Source organism: Ochotona princeps, chromosome 7 (assembly GCF_030435755.1).
Source record: "Ochotona princeps isolate mOchPri1 chromosome 7, mOchPri1.hap1, whole genome shotgun sequence".
NCBI classification, from domain to species: Eukaryota; Metazoa; Chordata; class Mammalia; order Lagomorpha; family Ochotonidae; genus Ochotona; species Ochotona princeps.
This window is the reverse complement of record NC_080838.1, coordinates 28,137,565-28,153,582: the sequence shown is the minus strand read 5'-3', so window position 1 is coordinate 28,153,582 and position 16,018 is coordinate 28,137,565. Positions and strand designations below refer to the sequence as shown.

The window sequence follows — 16,018 nt, the reverse complement described above, 5'->3', positions numbered from 1 at the left end:
TAGCCCTTTCATTTGCTGAGTATCCTCCACCAGGAGCCCGTGTCATTATATCCTGCCTCGTCTTTCTGATGACATCTGGTTCTCATAAATCAATCCCAAATGAAATTGAATAATCTTGCCCTATTACGCCACTGCCTATATAATTCATCATTATCAGATCCATTCAAGCTAACATTGGCCCTTGTATTCTTCTCATGGGATTCAGGATTAATTGGGACCTTCTGTTTACAAGTAGTATACTATCGCCAGCTCATTGACCTTTGTCTACAGTCTCATTCTCCTACCCAAGCTCTAGGCCAAGGACAAGATTCCTAGATTGTGTATGACTAGAAGTGGTCAGTTCTTTGATCTTTCAGTCAGATTTCAAATATAGAAAATGAAAGGAGGAGTTAACACAGGCTGATCACAAGACCTAATGTTACACATTATGTGTCTATATAAAGATGAATTAAGCAGAATCCACTTAGTTTACATTAATGGAGGATATGGAAGCAGTTCTTTGCTAATAATAATAACATAAAGCAAAACATATGCAAGCAGACTGGCATAGTTTAATCTGAACCTAATAAACTTCAAAAAAAATTTTTTTTCATAGTTTAAATTGTCCGTTATGGTTGACAATGGAAAAAATGGATCAAGTTCTTTATTCTTTAAGTTCTTAATTTTATAAAAGTAAACAGCAGTTGATGGAATTTATATATTAAATGGGTAATACAGATATTAAATACACAGACATTTTGTTAGAAGTAATAGTATAATACGTGAATATAAGTGCATTTATTTCAACTTATGTATAAATATGAGGTAGGTTTTTAGGCAGTAGTTTTGCTTTTGGTTTTTGAGATGCTTTCATTGAGCCTCTGTGGTAACCTTCAGGAGAAGATAATAAATAGGTATTTTAATGTATCTGCCTAAAAGCAGAAGATCTCAGCTATATAAAGTAATAGTAAACATAGATCCAGAAGAATATTGGTGTTTGTGAGAAGGGTTGGGGGAGCATGGAGATTTGGCATAAGGATTGAGTCATTTTGATCAGAGTTCTTGGGTTCAAGCCTTGGCTACACATTGGATCCAGCATTCTGTTGGCACCCTGCGAGGCAGGAGGTGGTGACTCAAGCACTTGGACTCCTGCCACTCACTGGGAGTATCTTGGCTCCTAGTTTTGGCTTGGCCTAGCCCAGCCCCAACTCAGCCCTAGTCCCTGAGAGCATCTGAAGTGTAAACCAAACAATGAGAAAATTCTCTCTCATTCAAACCTAGAGGGAAGTCTTTATGTAAGTCTTTGCATTGGAAGCATATCCTCAAAAGTTGGTCTCATGGTAGAATTGGTTTAATAAGCAGAGTGCTTCTCCTGTTTACCAGCTTGCCACATAGTCATTCCTTAACACACATCATTGTCAGCTACTATCAAACTCTAGACTGCTGGAGCCACCTGTTGGACTGTCAATGCCCAGACAGTGAACCTGCTGAAAGCTGAGTGGAGTGATATCTGAAGCTAAGGCTCTCTGGGGGCAAATATAAGGGCTGTGTGCAGTCAAGGTTGTTTAGTCCCATTTCCAAGAACAGAAGTCAAAAATACCATAGGAATTAACAGGAGGGAGTAGGAGGTGCTTACGTATTAGTGAAAGTCTTCGAAACTTAGACCAGCAGTTTTATAACATTTTCATTGAAAAATTAAAAAACAAAAAGCTTTGACCTGCGTGTGTATTGAGACTTGCCAATCTTTGCCCCACTTTCAATTCTTAATGTGAAAAAAACCAGAAGACTCTAAGTACTTGTAATGTGAGTTGGAGCACAGGTGACAAAGTGGGAACTTTGGGGAATGTTCTTGGTTTGGGAAGAGGCCCTGTGGAGATGAAGCATCTACCAGGTCACTTTTCCATCCAGCCTGTCCTGTTAACTGGGTGTCTGTGCATCATCTGGAGCAAGAAGATATTATCCGGCATGAATACAGTGAGGTTGAACTTGCTGTAAGTTTCCCTGTGTAAACATTTTTTTTTCTGCTTGCTTGCTTACTAACTCAGAAAACAGATCTGCAACAATATGTAGCTCACAAAGAAAGAAATCACATGTTTCTGACCAAATGAGTTAGTCATCATTTTATGTGGTTTTCCATATGTGAGTTGCCAAGACATTCTGAATCGCAATGGTAACAGCCTTTGCTTGGCAATTTCGGAGGGGGAGGGTGTTTCTGAAAAGTTCAGACATTAAGAATTAGAGAAGCAATCTGTCTATTAGAAACATTCAAAGCTTTGTTAAAGTCTCACCATAGATTTTAAAATTAATTTCAATTGGTCTCAGGTTTGGAAAGCTGGATGACTCACTCATTTATACTATGAAGGAATCAGTAAAAACGAATCAGTTTCAAAGTGTTTCCTTCAGCAATATCATAGGATTGAGCTGAAAGGTTTTGAGGATAAAACGTCCTAAGAACTATAAACCCACATTCTAGGAAATGAAAAGTAGACCTTTATGTGTCATTTATCCCATTTTTGTGTCTAAAACAAAGATAATAATTAGTGGTAAAACAGTGATATAGTACATTTTAATTGTGTTAAATGTTATGCTAAACTCATTAGATTTCTCTTACTACCTCATTGGAGTAGATTAGATGAAAGCTGAATTTCAAATAAGTGGAACAGAGTATCAACAAAAGATGTTAAAAAGTTTTGTGCCTCCTTCCCATCTCTCGTCTCTGGAACCTTGATGTAGTTATCCTCTCGGTTCTGCACACCATCTCCCATCCATACAACGTCTTTCATGCACACAAATGCATAGAGGTTCTCCAACTAATTTTGTTTTGATGCCACCAGTGGGAGGACTATTAACGTCTTTCACATTACTGTTTTCCTTGTCTTCAATTTGCATATAATTAAACACACATTCAAGAAGCTTAGATCCAGCATTGGTCATCAGCAATACTATCCAAAATATTTACTTTAGCAATTCAGTTGTGCGAAATTTAATGCCCATGCCAAGATTATCGTTTCCAAATGCCGGGCAAACTTAAGCTGGCAAATAATGAGTATTCCTCTCACTTGGAGCTTTCCTCTATCCAGGCTTCTGTTTCCTTGGCTCAGTGGCAAGCCTGCTTGTTTTGAGTGTCAAAGCATCAGAACAAAAACTGCATCCTTCCAGCTGCAAACAGCACCTTCCTGCTGTTAGCCAGGAAGGTGCCAGCTATTTCTGTGTCACACAGATTAGAGCTACTTAGCCGTTCTCAACTTCATTTGATTTGTGCATAAACAACAGAGATGACAGTGATATTATTTTGTGCGGAGTAGATAAGATTATTCACCTAAACCTCTTAAACTAATGCTTGCATGTGGAGGGTTCAATAAATATTTGTTATTGATTGCAAGTTGATGGATGAGATTTTTTAAATTACATTTTGCTGTGCTTTTCCATTGCTTTTAATGGTTTCATGACTTTCTGTATGTGTGTGTGTGATACTAAGCAACTAGTGCAAAAGCAAATACTTTTTCTAGAAAAGTTTCAGTTATACATGTAGCCAATGAGATGAAGGCTTTTTTTTTTCTTTTAAAGTAAACATCAGACACTTGCAGGGCTGATATTCACAGTCATAACTTCTAAAATATTTTAATGTAAAACAAATGCACAATATAAAATTCCTTCTTGAAATACACAGGTCAACAATTATGGGTACCCAGTCTAGCTTTAATTGAACAGGTTTCTAGGTGCTCATGCCTCCTTAGGATTGCCCGCTCAACTAATCCTATGCATCTTTTTTCACATCTCATAGAATTTGAGCATTCTGTATGCAACAAAGTAACACCTCACAAAAGCCACTGCACTTCATTAATCCATAGCCTGTTGAATTGAGTTTTTATATATCTGGATGTAAGAACTGATTGATACCAGGCCATAGAAAAATGTAACAATTGAGAATGGAAGTAACAGCAGGTCCCAAGATCATTGGAAGAAATAACAGTGGAAACCTGTGAATTTCAAAGTCACTTTGTGATAATAAGATTATTCCATCAGTAATTTACAGATAAACTTATTTACAGAACACTTAGTGGCAATAAGAACTGGTGTATAAACTTTATATAACTTTATAGAAGGAAAAATGGTGTCAGGAAAGGAGGACTATATAGGGCTTTATTTTCCCCCAAAAATGCAGCTCAACAGATCTTCATTGTTTCTATTTAAAATAAAGTTTGAAAAGTGAGTTTGAAACACAACCAAAGGCACATGATCTGCGTTTTAGTTATGGGGACAACCCACTTGTCATCTGATCTTCAACACAGAATGATATTACAAATTTTGTGTTGTACTGGTAGTATACTCCAACCTTTTTGGTAAATGCTAGCTTTTAACTATAAACAGCTACTTTTTCAAAAATCATGAAATTGTGTACTATAAAGATTATGCATGAATTTTAAAATTTGGGGTGCTAAAAGGCTAACCTATTCATTATATAACCTCCATGGTCTTCACGTATCTTCCACTGCTAATAAAATAAATGAAGGGGGAAACAAAAATCATTTCATGCTAATATTGTATATTGATTAATTATAACAAATGTGATTCAACATCAGTTTAAAACTACAAATTTATTTCCAGAAAGTAGTAGGGTTACAGTTTTGAGATTTAACTTACACATTTCCTTTTCTGCAAGCAAATAGTCATTAAAATGGAAAAAAATTGGTCTAAATATTTCAGAGACAGAATTTTTGGCAATAACAGTGGTAGTCACAGCTAAAAATACAGTTTTGAGCAGTGCTTTGTTAAGTTGGCCAGCGATTCCATGCCCGTGGGGATTCTCTAGATCTGGTTTGTGCTATTTTAATGCAATTTCAGAGAAATTACCAGCACTGCACTTTTTTTTTTGTAGAATTTAAATGATATTGTTGTCTCTACATTGTTGAATCAGCATCTTTACATAGACTAAGAATAAATGACATATTATTTTTGTGCAGAAATACCAGGAAAGAGCTAAAAGTTTAAGTCCCAAATGAAGCAATTGTTCTTATTAGATAATAAAAAAAATCATGTGTATTATGTCTTCAAAATTTTATCTTGAGAAGAAACTTTTTCAAATTCTCTTCAGTAATTCTATCTACAAATGTCTGTTATTTTCTGTTAATTTCATCATATATGAACGTTAAAACCTAATTTTCTTTTCTTTACAGGATCCCCTGCCTTAACTGGAACTGGTACAGTCAGTGTCATAGTAGATGATGTGAATGACAATGTCCCCACTTTTGCCAGTAAAATGTATTTCACAAGCATCCCTGAAGATGCACCAACTGGAACAGACGTTTTATTGGTAAATGCCTCAGATGCTGATGTTTCAACAAATGCAGTTGTAAGGTCAGTTAATTTGCCTTTGTGAACTTTGGCTACCTCCTAACGAAACCTTAGTCTTTGGACTGAGTGCACACTATAATCAATTTCACTGGACATTTCCACTAAACACATTGTTGTATTCTGCTTTTTATTAAACAACTATCTGTGCTTTCAGTGAAGATTTAAACACTAATAATTGTATCATTTTAATTTTTTATGTCATTTTTGTGTGATTCTATGGTACAATGGGTGGTCTTCTGCTTCATGTAATTGACAGTTGTCATTTATTATGACTTAGCTTGTGGCTGGTGATCTGGTGGGTACAAAATGGCTTCATGTGCCCGGCATCCTAGCTGGGATGATGGGAAGATTGGGCTCAGCTAGCCCCTCAAGGCATTCTAACAGTCGTGACTCCTTCATGTGGTTTTTTGGCAGAAAGTTGGATTTGTTACATGGTGGCCTTGGGATCTACAAACTTTCAGTTAAATCTGGTATAGCTTTCAAAGGGCGGGCTCAGAAGTGGCATGTGGCCAGCCAAGTTCACTTTGGCTACTTCCTAAGGAAATCTTAATCTTTGGACTTTGTGAGCATAATAATCAATTTCACTGGCAATTGACAGGAAAATACTTACCACTCTTTGATGGGAGGCATTATCAAGCAATTTTGGATGTGTTTAATCAAAAAAAAATTTAGATATTTTTGAGCCACAATAGAACTTTTGTGTTTTTGTTTGTTTGTTTGTTTTGTTTTAGAAATTTATTTTACTTAAATCTTCTTAACAAGAAGAAAAACCATATGTTAGTTTTATTACAGGGTGCGAGCAAGGTCACATCAGGCAAGTCTAGGATTTATTAAGGAGTCTTTATTAATCAAACTTAGTGTTAACAGAGCCCACTAGAAATTAGCAAATGGCAAGTCCATATGGCAATCCAGTCTGAATCAAAACCCCAAGAAGGACAATTGGTCATTTCCCTGAAGTCCATCCATTAAACTGAAGTCCTATGTTTCAGCTTCCCCAGCAATATAAGTTATCCCGAGGAATATACAGTGAACAACTTGGGTACACTTACAAAGCTACAGGCATTCACCTTTCCCTGGCTTCTCTGTCAACATTCTGTTACTGTTAGACCTCACCTCTCCTGGAACTCTTGATAGTACACAAATTAGAAATGCAAAGCTTCTTAGCATTAACGTCTCTACTGTCCCACCCAAGCAGTGAACAGAAGGTGAGGAATAGACCATGCTCTGGAGCTACCTGCTCTTGGAGTCTGTCTGTGGGAAGCCAGAGAGCAAGCAGGTGCTGGGGAAGTCAAGAGTTGGAGTGCTAGAGTGATGGAAGCACGTGACCAAGAGAGACAGCCCCTTCCTATCATAAGCCTTTATAGGGGCTTCTCAGGGCAGTGGTTACACAACAGTGCAATTCTGCTCCCTCTCAGGTTCCAGGTGATGATAGGTGAGAGTCTCAGGTGGGCAGGAGGGAACACCGAGGAGTTGGTTGGAGAGTGGCTTCTAAGCTCCAGATCCTGAACTAGCTGCCTACCCAACAACAGTTTGTGTCAATCAGATGTGAAGGTGATTAAACTGTGAATGTTTGATTGATCAAGCTTTTTCATTTCTTCCATGCCCCTTCTAAGCTACAAGAAATGAAATTTTCCCAGATTTCTAGAGAAAACGCAAAGAGCGTGTATTTCCTGTACCTTGCCAATAACGATGTTAGACAAATTAGGGGTTTAAAGACTACAGAAGAATTATCAGTTAAAGATAGCAAATGTATTGATGAGACATTTCATTAATATTTATTTTGTTGTTTCTTTTTAAGCAAATCATTTTGAGAAGTGCTTTAGTTTATATTGGCAGAAATGAATGAGTGACTTCAGCAGCCTCAGTGGTATTTCTCACTTAATAAATACTTAATGACTTGTTGATAGGAATAAAAATAATGGACAAGATAAGACTTCTGCTAATTTTGATTCTGAGTACTTTTTGAGGTACATACTGTTACACAGAATAACAATGAAAGCTTTTAGATTCATTTTTAATAGTGTCTTAATCTATTTTTGCTACTGTAACAAGATGCCCCAAATCAAGATATTTGTAAGCAGCACAGGTTTGCAGTTCATATTTATAAAGGCTGTAGGTTCAGGATCAAAGCATTTGCATGTTTGTTTCTTGTCCAGAGAGATTGAATCTGCTTTTTATCATGTCTTCTGGTACTCTTCTGTGGGAAGAGCATCAAACACTAACATAGCTCAAGAGAGGAAACCTAGTCCGTGAAGCAATTTTATAAGGGTCCTGATCTCATACAACCAAATGACTTAATAAGCTTCTAAGGGTATCATCCATTAATGCTATCACCTTGGTGATTTTGTTACAACCCACTCACTTAATGCGTACATGCACATTTCAGCAGGAGGCTCTCTCAGCAGATAGCACTTAAGCTGGAAGTAGAGGCCAATTGAATGAAAATAACTATTGTGATTTTTATCTAAGTGGGCCCGACGCTGTGGTTCAATGACTAAATCCTTACCATGCAAGCGCCAGGATCCCATGTGGGCACCAGTTCATGACGCAGCTGCTCCACTTCCTTCCAGCTCTCTGCTTATGGTCAGGGAGAGCAGTGGAGGATGGTCCAAGACCTTGGGACCCTGAACCCACATGGGAGACCCAAAAGAGGTTCCTGGCTACAGATTGGATGAGCTGCTACCGTTGTGGCTATTTGGGGAGTGTGCCAGCAGGTGGACGATCTTTGTCTCTTTCTCTTTGTAAATCTGATCTGCCTTTCCAATAAAAGTAAATAATTCATTATGGGAAGGAAGGAAGGAAGGAAGGAAGGAAGAAAGGAAGGAAGGAAGGAAGGAAGGAAGGAAGGAAGGAAGGAAGGAAGGAAGGAAGGAAGGAATTAAGAATACTGTTTCTACATCAAAGTGACAAAAGAATCACCTTTAATCTTTCCTCTTCTAGTACTACATAGCCTCCATTGATTCCCAGTCTTAACATATTTTATGTCTTTATTTCCTGTAAACCTATTTCAAAACTTACCTTTTACAGATTGATATTCTATTTTTTCTAAAGGGGACCAAATTCCTCAGCCCTATCCCCAATTAAAATTCAGTTCATATTCTACTTTGCCTTCCGTCACCATCCTAATGCAAATCCCTTAGCTTGTGCTCTTAACCCCATCCCATTCAGTTTCCTCCAAGTTTTTAACTCATGCTACTGTTATTTATATCCTCATCTTCCTAGTATCCCTCTTTTGCAGACTCTTTTTATCCACTTTTGTTAACATCTACAGCAATTACTGTGTTATCTGATATGGAAGAGTGGGCTTTTGGTACGTTTGAGGACACTGGGGGCTGCATCTCATATTGGAGTGATTGGATCTGAATTTTGGCTCTGCTCCTCTAATGTACATCCTGGGGAGCGGAATGTTGTAAAGTTCACGTGATTGGGTCCATGCCTTTCATGTGGGTTATCTTGATTGCATCCATGGTTCCTGCCATCAGCCTGCCTACCACCTCTCCTGGCTGCCATAACTATTTAGAGAGTGAACCAGGGAATGGGAGATCTCTCTCTCTCTCTCTCTCTCTTCTTTTATTTGCCCATGTTGACTTAGGAAAATAATTTTAGTGTTTCCAAATCTCATTGTCTGCATCAGTAAAAGTAGAAAAAGGAATTTAGAGAATTTAATATTTATTGACCATGTTGTGTATCTCAAATGAAATGAGTGTTGTGAGTTGACCAAATCTGTCCCCAAATATTGAGCTGGAGGTAGACTCTTAGAAGCTCAGGAGTCTTTATTCATCAGCTGGCACCAACCGGTGGATTGTCCTATTCTACCACACATGGAGGAGGGGAGCAGCCCCATCCAGCTCTGTTTGGGGGTTTTTAAATAACAATCATCCAATCAACTAAGGGAACATTGGTATATGGTAAGAATCATTCAGTTAACTACAGTGGCACAGAACATGGATATCAGTCAGTTTAAACATCTTGCATCTTAAACTATCCAATCAGTAAGAGCCTCATCCCACCTTAAGTAGCACCAAGTAAGAGCTACATCCCATCTAGTAAGATTATTGGGACCAAGAAAATAGGTCCTTCCAGTTCTGTGTACAGAAAACAATTTTGGTCATTCATATTACTGCCTGAACTGTAAAAGAAAAGCAAGATCTCATCCTAGAATAAGATAAGCACTCTCACTTCTCTTTCCACGAACCCAAGGTTATCACAAAGGTCAGGTTATGGGCATGTCCCAGAGGCGTTTCAGAAGGCCTAACCTTACTATTGACATTTCCTGTTGTCTAGGCTGTCAAAATGGATGGAGTTAAGTTAATAATCATAAATACTTTGTGCATAATTTTTAGGATATAGAAGTCACTCAATAGTATTAGGATTTTCTTTTGTATTTCTGGTGTTTATTTTGTGTATTCTTCCTTGCACAATGTTTAGCAAATATTAAAGTCTGAGACATTGGTGTGGTGAATTTATGATTCTAAAATTCGGCAGATATGTCTTTATTCACATTGGTTTCATAAAATACTCTTGAAAGGATAACTTGACCCAACATAGAATTTCTGGTCATATGTCACTGAAATTCTTTCAGTCTTGTTTCTCCTTTATTGATCACCCAGAAAGTTTCTATCAGAGGACTGAATTGGAATTCATTGAGTTTGGTGATGGGATCTGTTTGTCCTTATGTTCTTTTACCATTTCTAATGTCTGTATGTTATGTCATACTTTATTTTTAGATTTTTTTCCCTCCTCAAGGCCTATTTAAATAAATACTAGTTGCTATTTTCACCCTGCAATTCTCACCACACCTGATTTACTTTCTACATCTCTTTCTTTCCTTAGCAATTAATTAAAAATTCTCCAGATTGTTGTTGTTGCAGTTCTTCAATCTTTTCTTTCTTTATCTTTGTGTGTAAATCGGGGTTAGGAGGAGGACAGAGTCACAGAGATACAGAGAGAAGGAGACATTTTAATGATGATAGCCATTAACTCTGTGTAAAAAGCACCCATGCCTGGAGCATCGTTTCTGACTCTATCCCTGAGCCGCCACTTCATATTTATAATTCTCTGGTGGGCTGCTCTACCTGAAGGTTCTGCTGACATTGTAAACAGCATACGGGAAACTTCTTACTTTAGTTTTTAACTTTGTGTTCTACTTTTTCTTTAATAAGGATGCCTTGCTTTCTTCATCCACGTCTTGTGGCTAAATATGTGCTCCTCCTTCACTCAACCACTAGGCAGATTCTCATGTTTCTTGTTTTCTAATGCCTCTGGCACCCATTCTGCTCATTGCACTACTCCTGCCAAAATCCTAGTTGAGGCCATAATTACGTCCTGCCAAGACTATTATGATAAAAATTAACTTACTTCCCTGCCTCTAGTTTCTAATTCCTCCATTACAAAAGTACACTATACTGTAAGACTACACAGCCCTTACTTTGTACCACAAACTGAAATTCTAAGTAGTCAGACACTCTCAGTATCATAAGGAGGAAAGCGGAATCTAGGAGGTAATTGTATAACTTTACAGTTACAGCACCTTGTGACAAGTACAGTTTAAGGGTAGAACGTGTGGATGGTCAAAGTACAGTCAGTTCTCCTTGAGAACATCCGAAAAGTCAAGAAGTAACTGTAAACTTTTTTTTTCAGAATTTTTGAAATTTACAAAACGAGAGTTAGAAAGTAGTATAAACAGTTTCAATATCCTCAGACTCTGCATCCACTATTAAAATAACTAAAAAAATGTTAAAAAGACTGAGAAGTGATTTATGAGCAAGTAAAGAGACAAAAGTTATCCTAGGCAAAGACAGACAGGTTCAAGGGTAATAGGCATGGCTTTAGAAAAATCAAACCTGTCATGAAGATTGGAGTGAGAAGTGGGCTTTGCATACCTTAAGAAAAAAATTCTAAGTTTCTTCCTACTTCTCCTGGGAGAAAAAAATGGAAGGACTTTATACTGGACCATACACTTCAAGACCATTGCTTTCTTGGTGCTTTGGGAAAATATTGGGAGGAAACGAAGGCTGATGGGACAATGGCAGTAACACAAGCCAGTTTGAAAATACAGTATCTTCACTTTAAGAATGATCCTTAAAATCTTTCAACTTCCAGTAATGCCTAGTGCTCATGTCTCCATCACTCCATAAATAGCCCCAGTGTCTTCCCAAGTGTTTTCTGTACAAATCCCCAACATATAGCCAAAACCTCAGCCTCACTGGATCACTTTCTTTTCTAATGAAAAGGATCTCTGCTTCTCCATGCCTGGAAGCTTTGTTCCGATCATTACTATTTCCTAGACCAGGGCTCAGCAAAGTGCTGCTTGCAAGCCAAATGCAGCACAGTGCCGGCTTTTGTGAAATGAAGTACTATTGGAACACAGCCATGCCCATTCATGCACATGGGATGGCTGCTTTTTTACTAGAATGGCAAGCTGAGTGTTGCAAGTGAAATCCTATGGCCCCAAAAGCTGACAATATTTACTACCTGGCCCTTTACAGAAAAGGTTTGCCAACTACTGGCCCAGAACACTTTTTTTCCTCGCCTTTCAACACCATTGTAAGACTGCTCCTTTAAAACAAGCTCCTTTAAAGTTGTAAGCTCCTCTAAAGCTTATTCAGCCTTCTCTTAGGACAACTTACTTTAATCATTCCTGTCAAAAGTGTTTTCTAAACACCTACAGCAGAACCTTTTAACAGTTTTGTAGCACTGTACCTTAATGATCTATTTTATATTTACTTTTCTGCGTATGTTTTTTTTCCATTTAAACTGTAGAATTGAAATCAGGATTGTTTTCAGTCTAATTGCTATGATTTTTTTAGTCCATATATTAATTTTGGTGCCATGCCTACATTAGGATAGGCTGTGTACCATAAATTATTATATTATAACTATATATGCATGCATGTAGTAAGAAACCATTGTCTTTTGAGAGCTTGTCATTTTTTAACTTTCTCAAAAATGCATCTATTTTTATTATAAAGGTAGAGTTACAGAGAGGAGAGACAGAGACAAAGTTCTTCCATCCACTGGTTCACTCCCAAAATAACCACAATGACTGCAAATGAAAAAGCCAGGAGCTTCTTCCAGATCTCTCACATGGGTGCAGGATTCCAAGGGCTTTGGGTCATTGTCCACTGATTTCCCAGGTCATAATATGAGAGCTGGAAGGAAGTGGAGCAGTGAAAACGTGAACTGGTGTCTGTATGGGATGCTGGCATTTACAGGTGGAGGAGTAGCCTGTTGAGCCATGGTCCTGGACCCAAGAATGCTTATCATAGATCAGTCACAACATAAACTGATTTTCACAAAATAACTAATACACAAAACCACCAAGTCAAATTAAGAAAGGAAGCTTGGAAAGATTAGAAAATTTTTGTTGTTGCTGCTGTTTTTTAAGATTTACTTATTTTTATTGGCAAGGCAGATTTACAAAGAGAAGGAGAAACAGAAAGAAAGATCTTCTATCTGCTGGTTCAGTCCCCAAATGGCCACAATAGCCATAGTTAAGTTGATCCAAAGCTAGGAGCCTCTTCTATGTCTCCCATGTTGGTGCAGGGTCCCAAGGACATTGGCTCTCTCTGCTGCCTTCCCTGCTCCCTAAGAATGGAGCTGGAATGAGAAGTCAGGATACAAACTGGCACCCATATGGGATCCCAGCAATTGAAGGGGAGGATTAGCCAATTGAACCATTGTCTTGGGCCCAGGCTAAGAAATTTTGTGAATTCGTGTGATACTGGTAAGCTGAAAATTCATGTTCAAGTGGATTGCATTCCACAGTTCAATATCTAAACTGTTATTGTATTGTTGTGTTCTCAAAGCATATAGCATAGTGCCTCATTTTCCTAGCTTATCTCAGAATGAAGTAACTATGATATTAGTAATCAAAGGGGAAATTTAGATTTACAAATGGGAGAATGATTAACAGTTAAGATATTAATGTTTCCTCTTTACACAAATAATTTTGAATGATAATTTATTATTCTCTAATCAGAAAATTATTAATGTGTTTATTGATTTACATTGAACTAAATCACTGTGAACCAATTCTACGGTGACAAATCTTGCAGAAGTCTATTTTGGCCTTAGCAATTAAGTATAGCATTTTCTGTGTCTCTTACAATTGGATTTTACCTTTTCCATCTAGTAGTATGGCAGAAAAAGTATAAATTGAAAATACAATAGAGACTCAAACTCTAGATCTACCATGTACAGTTTAATGTGTTAAGTAACTATCTTTGTCTTCCTGAAAAAAATTAATGTGGGGCAGTATTATTATTGTTTTGAAATTTAAATTAACATATTTATAAATTGCCTGCTAGTATGACTATTCACATTAGGACATCATTAAGATGCTAGAAATCTTAATTTTTTAAAAAAAGTCTAAGTGTTTAATTGTTGAGAACATAGTACAAAACAAAACTAAAGGCCAGAAACTTAAAGTGAACCATCAGTTGGCAGACTGCTCTTTCTCCCTCTTTGGGTATCTCTACTTTTTCTCTATATATAGCTCTGTTCTTCAAATAAATAAAAATATTCTTTTTTTAAAAATCACCTAAAATAGCCTTTTAGTTCACTACATTACATAACTATTTAAATTATGAGTGTAATAGCAATTGAACTATTTAAATTGTGAGTGTAATAGCACACTAGCAAAAGGGTAATATATTTTGCTCTACAGTTTCTTTAGCCATTCCTGTTGCTAAGTTTATATGGAGACCAACCATACAAACATGCAGTTAACTCCAAGGGTATTTCTTTCTGGGTATCAATGACAAGAGCTTTTTGAAAACATCTGTCTCCTTGCTATCATTCAACTTTAAAAGTTATGGATCCAGCCATTTGATGAACCTTCAAGCTGAAGTCTTTCTTTTGAAAATGATTTCTGAGACTTTCATTCAGACACAAAATTTAGGATTTGCACAGATAGCTTTACCTTTCAGAAAGAAGAGAGAAGCTATTCTTAGTGGAAACTGTTGCCTACTAACCAATCTGGTGAGCATCAAAACATCCATGAAGATGTCATACTTCCCCTGACAAAAAAGCAACATAGCCATATGAGGAATGACAAACCAGAGAATTAGTCATTGGGAATAAAATAACTATTATGTAAATAGTTGATGAGTTGTTCTAGATAGGTAATACAGGTCACATACATTGTTTCTTCTTTAAAGAATAAAGAAGACTTCAGCTGGTCTTCTCTAATTTATTACATTGTGCAAAAAAAAATAAATTTCAGGTTCAGTTTAAATGTACTCATTTATGACACAGACCACTAACCACAACATCATAGCGATGCTCTTTTTTATGCTTTCAGATTGATTTACTGAAGTCACAATTGTCTTCTTGGTCTTTGCGGGGCCTTGCTCAATTTGAGAGCCTAACAGTCCTTCTGGGGAGCTGCTAGGGACCACCAGGCACCTAACAAAAACGATTGTTAGTGAAATGGCCACTAAAAAATATTATGTTAAGCCTCTAGCCATATTCTTTCATTGTTATTCAATCTTACTTGCAATGTTTTTCTCTGTATTTCTACCTTAAAGTATTTAAAATAGAATCAATAAACAATATAATATTAATACTAAAAAGAAATATATCTATTTCTGCTCCCTGCTTTAGTTATAGCATCATTGGTGGAAACTCTCAATTTACCATCAACCCATCCACGGGACAAATCATCACAAGTGCATTACTAGACAGAGAGACCAAAGATAATTATACTCTAGTGGTGGTCTCCAGTGATGCAGGATCCCCAGAGCGTCTCTCCAGTTCTGCCAGTGTTCTTGTCACGGTGACTGATGTCAACGACAATCCACCAAGATTTCAACATCACCCCTACGTCACACACATCCCATCTCCCACTCTTCCAGGTAATCAACCAAATGTGAAGCCGTGTGAATACATGAAAATCGTATACCAGATGCTTGCTTTCAATAAGTTTATGTACTTTGCACGTATTTATTTTGGAGATGGCATTATTTTGCTTATGGAGTTGGAACAGCTTTGAATCTGACTTCCTGACTTTCTGGATTGATTGCATATAGAATTTTATAGCTGTATTTTCTTTGCTGTTAACTTTTGTTACTATTATTACATGTTGTCTGTGTTTTAAAGAGATATCGTTTCATAACCAAAGATGCTTTTCTCATGAGGTAAAACTGGTATGTAAATTCCCTGAGGGAAGAGACTATTTTCTCTTCTTTCTTTTTGCTGTATCCCAGTACCTGAAATGCATTCATTGATTAAAAATATTTCATTTTAATCCTTCATCAGTAGATCTCCAAAATTATTTTGTGAGTAAATAATTCCAATTCACATTTTTTTAAATTCTAGCTTTGGTGGTTTTTTTTTTCTATTAGTAACCTTAGGGAGCCACTTATGGCCCACTTTCATACTCACAAAATGCATTTATCTTTTGAATTTAGTTGGTTTGATATCATTAGCTTATTGGCAGAAAATGGCACACTTCCCATGGGGCTGTTCAGATTTGTGATTTGTAATTTTTAGATGAATTTTCCATCACAAAACATGCAACTGTGGCTTATAATTAGTATCTATTACATGAAAATAATTTTAATTAGAAGACAAGAATACAAATGGATCTGTATTCCTATTGTCAGAAATCTTTGATCTCCTATTAACTTGAGAACTATCTTACTGATATCGATTTCAGGCATAAAAGCCATGAATGCATGCA

At 37.0% G+C, this 16,018-nt stretch overlaps 1 protein-coding gene across 1 annotated transcript in view; it reads left to right on the top strand.

Annotated features, from left to right (window-relative positions):
- Nucleotides 1-16,018, top strand: part of FAT4 (FAT atypical cadherin 4) — a 159,176-nt gene that overhangs the window by 100,833 nt on the left and 42,325 nt on the right. Inside the window, exons 7-8 of the mRNA XM_004588166.4 lie at nt 5,157-5,337; nt 14,941-15,191. Of these exons, the coding sequence (XP_004588223.2) occupies nt 5,157-5,337; nt 14,941-15,191 (432 nt within the window). The remainder of the gene's footprint in view (nt 1-5,156; nt 5,338-14,940; nt 15,192-16,018) is intronic.